Raw genomic sequence first — 14,728 nt, forward strand, 5'->3', positions numbered from 1 at the left:
ACGGGGAGGCCAGCCCCCCTAATTATATATACAATATCTCAGTAATTAGGATGGTTTTAAAAAAAACATTTGCCTGATCAAACCTGATCTAGCGCAGAGCTATCATAATCAACAACATTTTCTACACATTTTTGTTGAGGTGGGGCTGGCTACTGGTTAGCCTCCCTGAAATGATTGCTAAGATTGCATATTTTAAAGTAAATCTAACAAACAAAATTGTTGATCTAACCTGATCTAACAAAGATTTAACAAATGGAATAATCTTTTGTTAAAATTCTCAATATTGGGAAGCTAACCCGGTGGTATCACTGGTGTGTTTATTCTGTTTTGTTTTTTTCAAAGATTTTTCTGGGCTTGCTAATAGAAACATAGAAACATTGAGTGTGACGGCAGATAAGAACCATTCGGCCCATCTAGTCTGCCCAATTTTTTTAGTCCCTGGCCTTATCTTATAGTTAGGATAGCATTATGCCTATCCCACGCATGCTTAAACTACTTCACTGTGTTAACCTCTACCACTTCAGCTGGAAGGTTATTCCATGCATCCACTACCCTCTCAGTAAAGTAATACTTCCTGATATTATTTTTAAACCTTTGATCCTCTAATTTAAGACTATGTCCTCTTACTGTGGTAGTTTTTCTTCTTTTAAATATAGTCTCCTCCTTTATTGTGTTGATTCCCTTTATGTATTTAAATGTTTCTATCATATCCCCCCTGTCTCGTCTTTCCTCCAAGCTATACATGTTAAGATCCTTTAACCTTTCCTGGTAAGTTTTATCCTGCAATCCATGAACCAGTTGTGTAGCCCTTCTCTGAACTCTCTCTAAGGTATCAATATCCTTCTGAAGATACAGTCTCCAGTACTGCGTACAATACTCCAAGTGAGGTCTCACCAGTGTTCTGTACAATGGCATGAGCACTTCCCTCTTTCTACTGCTAATACCTCTCCCTATACAACCAAGCATTCTGCTAGCATTTCCTGCTGCTCTATTACATTGTCTGCCTACCTTTAAGTCATCAGAAATAATCACCCCTAAATCCCTTTCCTCAGATGTTGAGGTTAGGACTCTATCAAATATCCTGTACTCTGCCCTTGGGTTTTTATGTCCAAGATGCATTATCTTGCACTTATCCACATTAAATGTCAGTTGACACAACTCTGACCATTTTTCTAGTTTACCTAAATCATTAGCCATTTGGCTTATCCCTCCTGGAACATAAACCCTGTTACATATCTTAGTATCATCCGCAAAAAGACACACCTTACCATCAAGACCTTCTGCAATATCACTAATAAAAACATTAAAGAGAATGTATCCAAGTACATGGATTAAAAGCATAATGGATTAAATGCATTTGTCTTATCAAGCCAGGAGTAGATACATGCTTATTAATGATTAATATCAGAGCTATTTATACTTAACATTGACATTGCAAATCATAATGCTTTTTCTTAAGATCAGTAGGCTCAAAAAGCATTTTTTTTTTTAAAAAACGCTTGGTTTAACGAATTTCCATTTTTGAACAGGCCTTTTGTACTCCTGAGAGAAAAAAAAACATTAGGAAATTCTTAGCGATGCCATGGACTAAATGTTAGTAACACCAGGGCCAGCGTGTCCTATAAGTGACTTAGGCAGTGGCCCAGGGGCCACCGGCCCGGGGGGCGCCAGATTTGGGTGACCCGGCAGGAGGTAAGTGCACAACGCTCCCCCCTGCGGCCACCGCGTTGTTGAGACAGAATGTGAAGATCTCTGTTGGATGGCCAGCTCGGTATAAATTCTGTTCGTTCCGAATTATCTAGTTTACAGCAGTAATAGTTGGTGCGGAGGTGATATCTGAGTAAGACATGCGTTTGTAGTTTGAATTGAAGTAAAATTCTGTTGAAAATGTCCTTTGCAACAAAGTAGGCAGATGTTGAATCACATTTAAAAGAAACAGAGGTATAATTTGAAGGAGGAAAAAGTAGATGTAATTGCGGTCAGTGGATCAGTCCCACAGACTGCATGTTTTGTCATTTTCTTTGCATCAGAGAAGTAGCTTGGGGCTACCTGATTGGTTACTCCAAGCAAGCACCATAACCACTGCAGTGCCTGCAGCCTGTATGTACAGTGCTTAGATATGAAAGATATGTTTAGATATGAAGAGTTTAACCACTCTGCTGCAGGATGTCTATCTCCACCTCTGGAAGAAACATTAGGGGGTCCCTATCCATCCCGTCACAAGAGATCCAAGCTGACCAATGCCTATTCTGTGCATTTATCTATATACAGAGTTGCAATCATTGGATGCCAATACATGACAATGACATTGGCATTCTGCAGCTCTGGAAAAGCAAGCTGTCATCACAGCTAGGAGGAGAGGACCCTCTATGACCCTCTCTCTCCAGCGGAACCCAGGTAAAGGGGCATACTGTTGCAAAACGGTTTGCCCCATTAACAGGAAATAGGGCCAGGGTACTCCAAGCATCATAACCACCACAGCAGGCTATCTTGCTTTAAGTAACCCTTTAAATAAATTACAAAATATGCCAAGGCAAGTTCGTATGAAGCATGCTATAATACTAGATGCATGTTTAAAAAACTTGGTGCCTTTTACATACATACATGGGGAAATTGTGAAATAGCCGTAGCTTCACTGACCTGGAGCCGACAATTAAAGTGGGGCTTACAAATTTGAATTTGTGCATGTACATGACGCCATCTGCAGCTAAAATTTGCAGCCGTTTATAAAATCTTTTTCTCGTGCATTATAATCCTGAAATTTCAAGTATATAAATTCCATCTTTACAAGCAAGCTGAAACACTGAGACATACACTAGGGTCAGGGTGTACGTGGTCAGACTTGTCCAGAGAATCTATCCTGTGTGACGCGGGGCAAGAAGGTTCCATGTGCAATGGACCTAAGGCACATTTCCATCCCATCAGTTGTCAATATAAACCCAGATTAAACACAGATTAGTATATTAACAGATACAATTAATTTGATACTTTAGGTGTTATGTGTAATACTCTGCCCAGGGCAGGTAGGGCATCAGCAATTCCCTGACCACACTCTGTGATAATACACCCACCAATTAATAGCAGCCGCAGATAAGAAAAAACAAAACAAAATGTCGGGTAGCTTGGGCCTGTTGCCATGTTTGCAAAACCGTGTTAGCCTATACGTTAATCTGGCCCACACGTTGTGGGGAACATAAAAAGTGGTATGATTCCTACTGTATTTATGGAATATGTACTATTATTAACTTGGCAAAATGGATGAGTATGTTGCAGTTATTCTGCTTTTGCACAATGGCAACTTTTTACCATATTGCCAATATGTTCAGTATACCCCACCTGATCTGCTCTGACAACAATTCCTCTTCACTTGTATAATGGCATTCTGCAGAGGACAACCAGTTTTTCCCCATGGCCATACACTCCTCGATGGAGGAGTCACAGCCAGGGAACCATGCTCTCTCTTCTCACTGTTTGCAAAAGAGTCACTTCTCCCCATGTCTCTTGAGGGAGAAGCTGTCTCTGTACTCTGTAAGGGAGTCACCTTCTCTTGTGAGGGAGTTGCTGTCTCCCCATGCTCTATTAGGGAATTTCCTTGTCTCTATTTTCTATGAGGGAGTCACTCTCTCTAACTTAAAGTTAGTTTAATATCACAGTGTGTTTGTTTTATAAAGTTAGTTTAATATCACAGTGTGTTTGTTTTAGAAACTAGTTTAATATAACAGTGTGTTTGTTTTATAAATCTAGTTTAATATCACAGTGTGTTTGTTTTATAAAGTTAGTTTAATATCACAGTGTGTTTGTTTTATAAAGTTAGTTTAATATCACAGTGTGTTTGTTTTATAAAGTTAGTTTAATATCACAGTGTGTTTGTTTTATAAAGTTAGTTTAATATCACAGTGTGTTTGTTTTATAAAGTTAGTTTAATATCACAGTGTGTTTGTTTTATAAAGTTAGTTTGATATCACAGTGTGTTTGATTTATAATCTAGTTTAATAAACACGCTGTGTGTCTGCTCTCCCCACTGATCCCCATGTGCAGTAACTGGCACCGGGCAGTCAGGGGTTACAGCTCTCCAGTCTCCATGGTAACACACTAACACAGAGCAGGAAGTCTCGCGCGGTTTCCGAGCTCCTTCCTCGCCCCCTCCCACCCGTAACGCGGGCACGCGGCAAGATTCTCGCGAGGTTTCGGGAACGCGCGGCCGGGGAGGGGGCGGAGTCTCGCGCAGACAGTTTCTCTCGGTCAGGAGCGGACGGCGAGCTCGGTAAGCAGACACCGGGAACCGGGAGAGAGGGGGACCGGGGGGAACCGAGACAGAGAGGGACCGGGGGGAACCGAGAGAGAGAGAGGGACCGGGGGGAACCGAGAGAGAGAGGGACCGGGGGGAGAATAGAGAGAGAGGGGGACCGGGTGAACCTTGAGAGAGAGGGACCGGGGGGAACCGAGAGAGAGAGAGGGACCGGGGGGAACCGAGAGAGAGAGGGACCGGGGGGAGAATAGAGAGAGAGGGGGACCGGGTGAACCGAGAGAGAGAGGGACCGGGTGAACCTTGAGAGAGAGGGACCGGGGGGACCGAGAGAGAGGGGGAACCGAGAGAGAGGGGGACCGGGGGGAGAATAGAGAGAGAGGGAACCGGGGGGGGGGGGGGGGAGAATGGAGAGAGAGAGGGAACCGGGGGGGGGGGGGAGAATGGAGAGAGAGAGGGAACCGGGGGGGGGGGGGGAGAATGGAGAGAGAGAGGGAACCGGGGGGGGGGGGGGAGAATGGAGAGAGAGGGAACCGGGGGGGGGGGGGGGGAGAATGGAGAGAGAGAGGGGACCGGGGGGAGAATAGAGAGAGAGGGAACCGGGGGGGAATAGAGAGAGAGGGAACCGGGGGGGAGAATAGAGAGAGAGGGGAACCAGGGGGAGAATAGAGAGAGAGGGGAACCAGGGGGAGAATAGAGAGAGAGGGGAACCAGGGGGAGAATAGAGAGGGGAACAAGGGGGAGAATAGAGAGAGAGGGGAACCAGGGGGAGAATAGAGAGGGGAACCAGGGGGAGAATAGAGAGAGAGGGGAACCAGGGGGAGAATAGAGAGAGAGGGGAACCAGGGGGAGAATAGAGAGAGAGGGGAACCAGGGGGAGAATAGAGAGAGAGGGGAACCAGGGGGAGAATAGAGAGAGAGGGGAACCAGGGGGAGAATAGAGAGAGAGGGGAACCAGGGGGAGAATAGAGAGAGAGGGGAACCAGGGGGAGAATAGAGAGAGAGGGGAACCAGGGGGAGAATAGAGAGAGAGGGGAACCAGGGGGAGAATAGAGAGAGAGGGGAACCAGGGGGAGAATAGAGAGAGAGGGGAACCAGGGGGAGAATAGAGAGAGAGGGGAACCAGGGGGAGAATAGAGAGAGAGGGGAACCAGGGGGAGAATAGAGAGAGAGGGGAACCAGGGGGAGAATAGAGAGAGAGGGGAACCAGGGGGAGAATAGAGAGAGAGGGGAACCAGGGGGAGAATAGAGAGAGAGGGGAACCAGGGGGAGAATAGAGAGAGAGAGGGGAACCAGGGGGAGAATAGAGAGAGAGGGGAACCAGGGGGAGAATAGAGAGAGAGAGGGGAACCAGGGGGAGAATAGAGAGAGAGGGGGGAACCAGGGGGAGAATAGAGAGAGAGGGGAACCAGGGGGAGAATAGAGAGAGAGGGGAACCAGGGGGAGAATAGAGAGAGAGGGGAACCAGGGGGAGAATAGAGAGAGAGGGGAACCAGGGGGAGAATAGAGAGAGAGGGGAACCAGGGGGAGAATAGAGAGAGAGGGGGAACCGGGGGAGAATAGAGAGAGAGGGAACCGGGGGGGAATAGAGAGAGTGGGAACCGGGGGGAGAATATAGAGAGAGTGGGAACCGGGGGGAGAATATAGAGAGAGTGGGAACCGGGGGGAGAATATAGAGAGAGAGGGAACCGGGGGGAGAATATAGAGAGAGAGGCGACGGGGGGAGAATAGAGAGAGGGGACGGGGGGAGAATAGAGAGAGGGGAATAGAGAGAGGGGACGGGGGGAGAATAGAGAGAGGGGACGGGGGGAGAATAGAGAGAGGGGACGGGGGGAGAATAGAGAGAGGGGACGGGGGGAGAATAGAGAGAGGGGACGGGGGGAGAATAGAGAGAGGGGACGGGGGGAGAATAGAGAGAGGGAACCGGGGGGAGAATAGAGAGAGGGGACGGGGGGAGAATAGAGAGAGGAACCGGGGGGAGAATAGAGAGAGGGAACCGGGGGGAGAATAGAGAGAGGGAACCGGGGGGAGAATAGAGAGAGGGAACCGGGGGGAGAATAGAGAGAGGGAACCGGGGGGAGAATAGAGTGAGAGAGAGAGGGGACCGGGGGGAGAATAGTGAGAGAGAGAGGGGACCGGGGGGAGAATAGAGAGAGAGAGAGGGGAACCAGGGGGGGAGAATAGAGAGAGAGGGGAACCAGGGGGGGAGAATAGAGAGAGAGGGGAACCAGGGGGGGAGAATAGAGAGAGAGGGGAACCAGGGGGGGAGAATAGAGAGAGAGGGGAACCAGGGGGGGAGAATAGAGAGAGAGGGGAACCAGGGGGGGAGAATAGAGAGAGAGGGGAACCAGGGGGGGAGAATAGAGAGAGAGGGGAACCGGGGGGGGAGAATAGAGAGAGAGGGGAACCGGGGGGGGGGGGGGAGAATAGAGAGAGAGGGGAACCGGGGGGGGGAGAATAGAGAGAGAGGGGACCGGGGGGAGAATAGAGAGAGAGAGAGAGAGAGGGGACCGGGGGGAGAATAGAGAGAGAGAGGGGAACCGGGGGGGGGGGAGAATAGAGAGAGAGAGGGGGCCGGGGGGGAGAATAGAGAGAGAGAGAGGGGACCGGGGGGGAGAATAGAGAGAGAGAGGGGGCCGGGGGGGAGAATAGAGAGAGAGAGGGGGCCGGGGGGGGAGAATAGAGAGAGAGGGGGACCGGGGGGGGGGGGAGAATAGAGAGAGAGGGGAACCGGGGGGGGGAATAGAGAGAGAGGGGAACCGGGGGGGAGAATAGAGAGAGAGGGGAACCGGGGGGGGGGAATAGAGAGAGAGGGGAACCGGGGGGGAGAATAGAGAGAGAGGGGAACCGGGGGGGGGAATAGAGAGAGAGGGGAACCGGGGGGGGGAATAGAGAGAGAGGGGAACCGGGGGGGAATAGAGAGAGAGGGGGAACCGGGGGGGGGGGAATAGAGAGAGAGAGGGACTGGGGGGGTGAATAGAAAGAGAGGGACCGGGGGGAGAATAGAGAGAGAGAGAGAGGGGACTGGGGGGAGAATAGAGAGAGAGGGGACCGGGGGGAGAATAGAGAGAGAGGGGACCGGGGGGAGAATAGAGAGAGAGAGAGAGGGGACCGGGGGGAGAATAGAGAGAGAGAGAGAGGGGACCGGGGGGAGAATAGAGAGAGAGAGAGGGACCGGGGGAAGAATAGAGAGAGAGGGGGACCGGGGGGAGAATAGAGAGAGAGAGGGGGCCGGGGGGGAGAATAGAGAGAGAGAGGGGGCCGGGGGGGAGAATAGAGAGAGAGAGGGGGCCGGGGGGGAGAATAGAGAGAGAGAGGGGGCCGGGGGGGAGAATAGAGAGAGAGAGGGGGCCGGGGGGGAGAATAGAGAGAGAGGGGGGGCCGGGGGGGGAGAATAGAGAAAGAGAGGGGGCCGGGGGGGAGAATAGAGAGAGATAGGGGGCCGGGGGGGAGAATAGAGAGAGATAGGGGGCCGGGGGGGAGAATAGAGAGAGAGGGGGACCGGGGGGGGAGAATAGAGAGAGAGAGAGGGGGACCGGGGGGGGAGAATAGAGAGAGAGAGAGGGGGAGAATAGAGAGAGAGAGAGGGGGACCGGGGGGGGAGAATAGAGAGAGAGAGGGGGACCGGGGGGGAGAATAGAGAGAGAGAGAGGGGGACCGGGGGGGAGAATAGAGAGAGAGAGAGGGGACTGGGGGGGAGAATAGAGAGAGAGAGGGGACTGGGGGGAGAATAGAGAGAGAGGGGACCGGGGGGAGAATAGAGAGGGGGGGGGACACGGGCACCATGAGGGGAGAATAGGGGGGGGGGACACGGGCACCATGAGGGGAGAGTAGAGAGGGGGGGGGGAGACACGGGCACCATGAGGGGAGAGTAGAGAGGGGGGGGGAGACACGGGCACCGCGAGGGGAGAGTAGAGGGGGGGGGAGACACGGGCACTGTGAGAGGAGAATAGAAAGAGGGGGCACACGGGCACAGTGAGAGGAGAATAGAGAGAGGGGGACACGGGCACCGTGAGAGGGGAATAGAGAGAGGGGGGCACGGGCACCGAGAGAGGGGGGGGGGACACGAGCACCTTGAGGGGACAATAGAGCGGGGGCACACGGCTACCGTGAGGGGAGAATAGAGAGAGGGGGGCACACGGGCACCGTGAGGGGGGCACACGGGCACCGTGAGGGTAGAATAGAGAGAGGGGGCGGCACACGGGCACCGTGAAGGGAGAATACAGAGGGGGGGGGCACACGGGCACCGTGAGGGGAGAATAGAGAGGGGGGGCACACAGGCATCGTGAGGGGAGAATAGAGAGAGGGGGCACACGGGCACCGTGAGGGGAGAATAGAGAGAGGAGTGGGGAACACGGGCACCGTGAGGGAAGAATAGAGAGGGGGGGGGACACACGGGCACCGTGAGGGAAGAATAGAGAGAGAGGGGGGGACACGGGCACCGTGAGGGGAGAATAGAGAGAGGGGGGGACACGGGCACCGTGAGGGGAGAATAGAGAGTGAGGGGGGGGACACGGGCACCGTGAGGGGAGAATAGAGAGTGAGGGGGGGGACACGGGCACCGTGAGGGGAGAATAGAGAGTGAGGGGGAGACACGGGCACCGTGAGGGGAGGGGAGACACGGGCACCGTGAGAGGAGAATAGAGAGAGGGGGACACGGGCACCGTGAGAGGAGTATAGAGAGGGGGGACACGGGCACTGTGAGAGGAGAATAGAGAGAGGGGGGACACGGGCACCGTGAGAGGAGAATAGAGAGAGGGGGGACACGGGCACCGTGAGAGGAGAATAGAGAGAGGGGGGGACACGGGCACCGTGAGAGGAGAATAGAGAGAGGGGGGGACACGGGCACCGTGAGAGGAGAATAGAGAGAGGGGGGGACACGGGCACCGTGAGAGGAGAATAGAGAGAGGGGGGGACACGGGCACCGTGAGAGGAGAATAGAGAGAGGGGGGGACACGGGCACCGTGAGAGGAGAATAGAGAGAGGGGGGGACACGGGCACCGTGAGAGGAGAATAGAGAGAGGGGGGGACACGGGCACCGTGAGAGGAGAATAGAGAGAGGGGGGACACGGGCACCGTGAGAGGAGAATAGAGAGAGGGGGGGACACGGGCACCGTGAGAGGAGAATAGAGAGAGGGGGGGACACGGGCACCGTGAGAGGAGAATAGAGAGAGGGGGGACACGGGCACCGTGAGAGGAGAATAGAGAGAGGGGGGGACACGGGCACCGTGAGAGGAGAATAGAGAGAGGGGGGGGACACGGGCACCGTGAGAGGAGAATAGAGAGAGGGGGGGACACGGGCACCGTGAGAGGAGAATAGAGAGAGGGGGGGACACGGGCACCGTGAGAGGAGAATAGAGAGAGGGGGGGACACGGGCACCGTGAGAGGAGAATAGAGAGAGGGGGGGACACGGGCACCGTGAGAGGAGAATAGAGAGAGGGGGGGACACGGGCACCGTGAGAGGAGAATAGAGAGAGGGGGGACACGGGCACCGTGAGAGGAGAATAGAGAGAGGGGGGGGACACGGGCACCGTGAGAGGAGAATAGAGAGAGGGGGGGACACGGGCACCGTGAGAGGAGAATAGAGAGAGGGGGGGACACGGGCACCGTGAGAGGAGAATAGAGAGAGGGGGGGACACGGGCACCGTGAGAGGAGAATAGAGAGAGGGGGGACACGGGCACCGTGAGAGGAGAATAGAGAGAGGGGGGACACGGGCACCGTGAGAGGAGAATAGAGAGAGGGGGGACACGGGCACCGTGAGAGGAGAATAGAGAGAGGGGGGACACGGGCACCGTGAGAGGAGAATAGAGAGAGGGGGGACACGGGCACCGTGAAAGGAGAATAGAGAGAGGGGGGACACGGGCACCGTGAGAGGAGAATAGAGAGAGGGGGACACGGGCACCGTGAGAGGAGAATAGAGAGAGGGGGACACGGGCACCGTGAGAGGAGAATAGAGAGAGGGGGACACGGGCACTGTGAAGTGAGAAGAAAGGGCCCCGTGGCACTGTGAGGGGAGAGAAGAGGGGAACATGGGCACATAAAAAGGGAGAGGAGAGGGTGACACGGGAACTGCAAAGAGAGAGATGGGGGGGGGGGGGACACTGACACACTCAGAGGAGTGGGGAGAGGCACAACAAGCACCGTGAAGGGAGAAGTGGGGGGACACGGGCACTGTGAAAGGAACAGACAGAGGTGACCCTATTAATTGAAATTACCTGAAACCAAATGATTTTACACTGCATTTGAACAGCGTTATACTTTTTTTGGTAGTAACCTACCTGTGGCAGTGATGTGAAACATCACACACAACAGTGACCACCCTCTTCCCAAAATGAGCTTATATCACTGTTTTTTTTAGGGGTTCTAAATATGACAGACTTCTGAAAAAAAAATGCATTACCATTTTCCATATCTGTAGATTAGACATGCTTGTGACCCCTTTTTCAAAAGAGGTAAGTCACATGTTTCAAGAACAGAAGGACATATGGACATTTTTATATCCCTCTACAAAAATATATTTCAGATGGACATTGAGGTCCGTTATCACCGTCATCATCTGCAGCTGAAGGCTAATTTGATTTCCGTAGTATAGCATGTAAATTGCTTTGTAGTCCTTGCCTGATTCCAACCACTTTATATAATTTAGTATAAATGAAACAGAGGACTAACATCACAGGAAAGCAACTGAATGCTTCAAAGCAACATACAAATAAAATGCCATGCCAAGCTATGCAGTCTGAAATGATGCAGGAGTCCTTAGGAAGAATTGCTATGTAATATCATGGCTCCTTCTAATTATAGGCAATCTCAATGGAACATGTTCTAAGCATTATATAGCCTGACCTTGGTTTTTACCCAGGTAAAAAAAATTAAGCTATATAACGCTCTACTTTTAAAAGGACATTGTTATTGTTGTTCTGAGAAATGAAAGTAGGTTGCATAAAAAGATCAGATATGCTTTATGTGACTCAGACTCCTGCTGCTATCTTCTTTATGTTGCAGAGATTTAAAATATTGTATAGATCGAATTTCGAAGACTTGGAAATACAGAGAAGTAGTAAAAATAATACATTTTAATTTAGCATTTCCGTACAGTTGCATTTTTTTTTTTTAACAAGTAGACTGTTTCAAAGGGGGCCCCTTGGCATGAAAGGGGACATGAGATTTCTAGCATGAGAGCATGGTCAAAATAATGAGCAAGTCATACACAATTCTGTTTAGGACTGTTATATCTCAATATGTGTTCTTTATGGCTTGCAAGATGCCTGCACACAGCCCCTTTCTTAAAACTGTGTATTGGGATTGAATAAGCTGATACCAGCTGTGATATCAGCTTTTTTAATAGTTCCACTCATCAAAACTTAAAGGGACAATCCAGACCCCTAAAGCTCTTCAGCTTGCTGAAAAGCTCTGTGTCCCTCTGACCCCTTCCCCATCAATGAAAGTGTTAAAAAGAAAAACAGCTTTTTTTTTTTACTTGCCTTATTCTAACGCTGAGGTCACTTTGCACTCTCTTTACCTCCTCCGATGTCATTTCGTGGTCATCTCACGTTCACTCTGTGAAACAGCAGGAAGTGCCTCTAGTGGCTTTCTGGTAGACAGTCACTAGAGGTAGTCTTAGCCCTGCTATTGCATGTATTCAGGTTTAGGGGGACAGTGACACTGCACCCAGACCACTTAATTAGATAAAATGTCCCTTTAATGACACAAACCTTGACTTCTAGGCAGCATTTATTTAATATTACATATTTATGGCTTCCCACTCTTGTTTATGTTGTACCTAATATTTGTTTCCTTTTTAGTTATGGAAAGCTGTTGCTTACCGGACAGTCAAGTAATCACCATAGAAACTGACGTCTACCTCTGTTTTCCAATCGTTCTAAGTCACACGATGGATGTTTACCACAGAATTCACTAACACATACTTTATAATGTCAAGCACAGAGGAAGAGGTCTTCTCACTGGGAGTCACTCCACTACCGGCTAGTTCTTTTCACCTGGACAACTCAACTTTTATATTACGTTTTGGATAAAACTGACTTACATATGGATGTTTGTACTCTTTATTCATATTTTTAAAGTAAACTTGTTCCTTTGTGGGTTTTTCCAGAAAGAAAAATGAAATTTCCATTTTATTGGTTCGCTATTAACCAAACAAAGTAATTACTTTTTCTGAGTTTATAAATCCAAATTTTTTTTGGCATGGCTACTGATCCAACGTGATTGCTTGGGGACCACCATTAGACTCATGAGTGGGTATACCATGCTGCGAAATGGGGGTTTGGGAAATGGTGGCCAGCCCTGGATGTTACGGTGGTCCAGTAGGATAAGACTTTCTTGGCTCAGCTTCACATTGTTCATCATCCTGGTCTTCTTCCCACTAATTGCCCACTATTACCTCACCACCATTGACGATGCTGATGACGCAGGTAAGAAAATGTTTGTTCCACGTACGGTTAATGAACTCTGTGAAGTTAAGCATGTTCAGGACCTTTGTCGCATCCGAGAGTCAGTGAGTGAAGAGCTGCTTCAGCTGGAGGCAAAGCGGCAGGAACTTAACAGTGAGATCGCAAAGTTAAATCTAAAAATTGAAGCATGTAAAAAAAGTATTGAGAATGCAAAACAAGACCTCCTTCAACTAAAGAATGTCATCAGTCAGACAGAGCATTCATACAAAGAACTGATGGCACAAAATCAGCCAAAGCTTTCATTACCAATTCGGCTTTTGCCGGAAAAAGATGAAGCTAACATACCATTGCCAAAGTCTAAAAGGAACTGCCGGCTGCATAATTGTTTTGATTACTCTCGTTGTCCTCTTACATCCGGGTTTCCCGTTTTTGTCTACAATAGCGACAAATATCCTTTTGGGAACTTCGTGGATCCTTTAATTAAACAAGCCTTGGAGGCGAGTGTCAGAACTAATGTGTACGTGACCGAAAATGCAAATATTGCTTGTATATATGTAGTTTTACTGGGAGAAATGCAGGAGCCAATGATGCCAAAAGCTACTGACCTGGAGCAACAGTTGCACTCTCTACCGTATTGGAGAACTGATGGCCGCAACCATCTAATTATTAATTTATCCAGAAAATCTGAAACCCAAAACTATCTTTATAATGTCAGCACGGGGCGTGCCATGATTGCCCAGTCCACCTTTTACGATGTACAGTATCGACCTGGTTTTGATATTGTGGTGTCACCCTTAGTCCATGCAATGTCTGAACCAAACTTTCTAGAAATACCATCCCAGGTACCAGTGAAAAGGAAGTACCTGTTCAGTTTTCAAGGAGAGAAAATTGAATCTCTCCGATCTAGTTTGCAGGAGGCCCGTTCGTTTGAGGAAGAGATAGAGGGCAATGCACCAGCAGACTATGATGACCGCATTATTACCACTCTTAAAGCTGTCCAGGACAGTAAGTTGGATTTTGTCATGGTTGAGTTTACCTGTAAAAACCAACCTAAAGCAAGTCTGCCCACTGAGTGGGCTCTTTGTGGGGAAAGGGAAGATAGATTAGAGCTACTGAAGCAATCCACTTTTGCACTGATTATTACACCAGGGGATTCCCACCTTATTATTTCTGCTGGCAGTGCCATGAGACTGTTTGAGGCTCTTGAGGTTGGCGCCATACCAGTCATCCTAGGTGAACAAGTACAGCTACCCTATCATGATATGATTAGGTGGAATGAGGCAGTGTTAATAATTCCAAAACCACGTATCACAGAAGTACATTTTCTCTTACGGAGCATTTCAGATAACGACCTTCTCTCAATGAGGAGACAAGGACGTTTCTTGTGGGAGACCTATTTTTCCACCTCTGACACTGTTTTTAATACGATCTTGGCCACCATAAGGACTCGCATCCAAATTCCAGCTGCTCCCATTAAAGAAGAGCCAGCTGTGGAGATTCCTCACAGGTCAGGAAAAGCCGCAGGTACAGATCCAAATATGGCAGACAACGGGGACTTGGATTTGGGTCCAGTTGAAACAGAACCACCTTATGCATCTCCTAAATATCTGCGTAACTTTACGCTAACTGCAACAGATATCTACAGAAACTGGAATACTGCACCTGGTCCTTTCCATCTCTTTCCTCACACACCATTTGACCCTCTTTTGCCGTCTGAAGCAAAGTTCCTGGGTTCTGGAACTGGATTTCGACCTATTGGTGGTGGTGCTGGGGGTTCTGGGAAAGAGTTCCAAGCTGCACTTGGTGGAAATGTACCTAGGGAACAGTTCACCGTGGTTATGTTAACATATGAGCGTGAGGAAGTACTAATGAACTCCTTGGAGAGATTAAATGGTCTCCCATACTTAAATAAGGTTGTAGTAGTTTGGAACTCCCCAAAGCTGCCATCTGAAGATTTGCTGTGGCCCGACATTGGAGTACCCATAGTGGTAAGTTCCTAAAACCTCTTTAGAAGTGTATGTATATACTATGTTATGTTATGCTAATGCATTTTTTTTTTTAAATCTTAAGCA

The 14,728-nt window shown here is 49.6% G+C and overlaps 1 protein-coding gene across 1 annotated transcript in view; it reads left to right on the top strand.

The window, feature by feature from the left end:
- Positions 1 to 4,188: 4,188 nt before the first annotated feature.
- Positions 4,189 to 14,728, top strand: part of EXTL3 (exostosin like glycosyltransferase 3) — a 74,331-nt gene continuing 63,791 nt past the window's right edge. The window contains exons 1-2 of the mRNA XM_063442003.1: positions 4,189 to 4,264; positions 12,051 to 14,644. Of these exons, the coding sequence (XP_063298073.1) occupies positions 12,497 to 14,644 (2,148 nt within the window). The 5' untranslated portion in view covers positions 4,189 to 4,264; positions 12,051 to 12,496. The remainder of the gene's footprint in view (positions 4,265 to 12,050; positions 14,645 to 14,728) is intronic.

The sequence above is a fragment of the Pelobates fuscus genome, chromosome 2 (genome assembly GCF_036172605.1).
Source record: "Pelobates fuscus isolate aPelFus1 chromosome 2, aPelFus1.pri, whole genome shotgun sequence".
Lineage (NCBI taxonomy): Eukaryota > Metazoa > Chordata > Amphibia > Anura > Pelobatidae > Pelobates > Pelobates fuscus.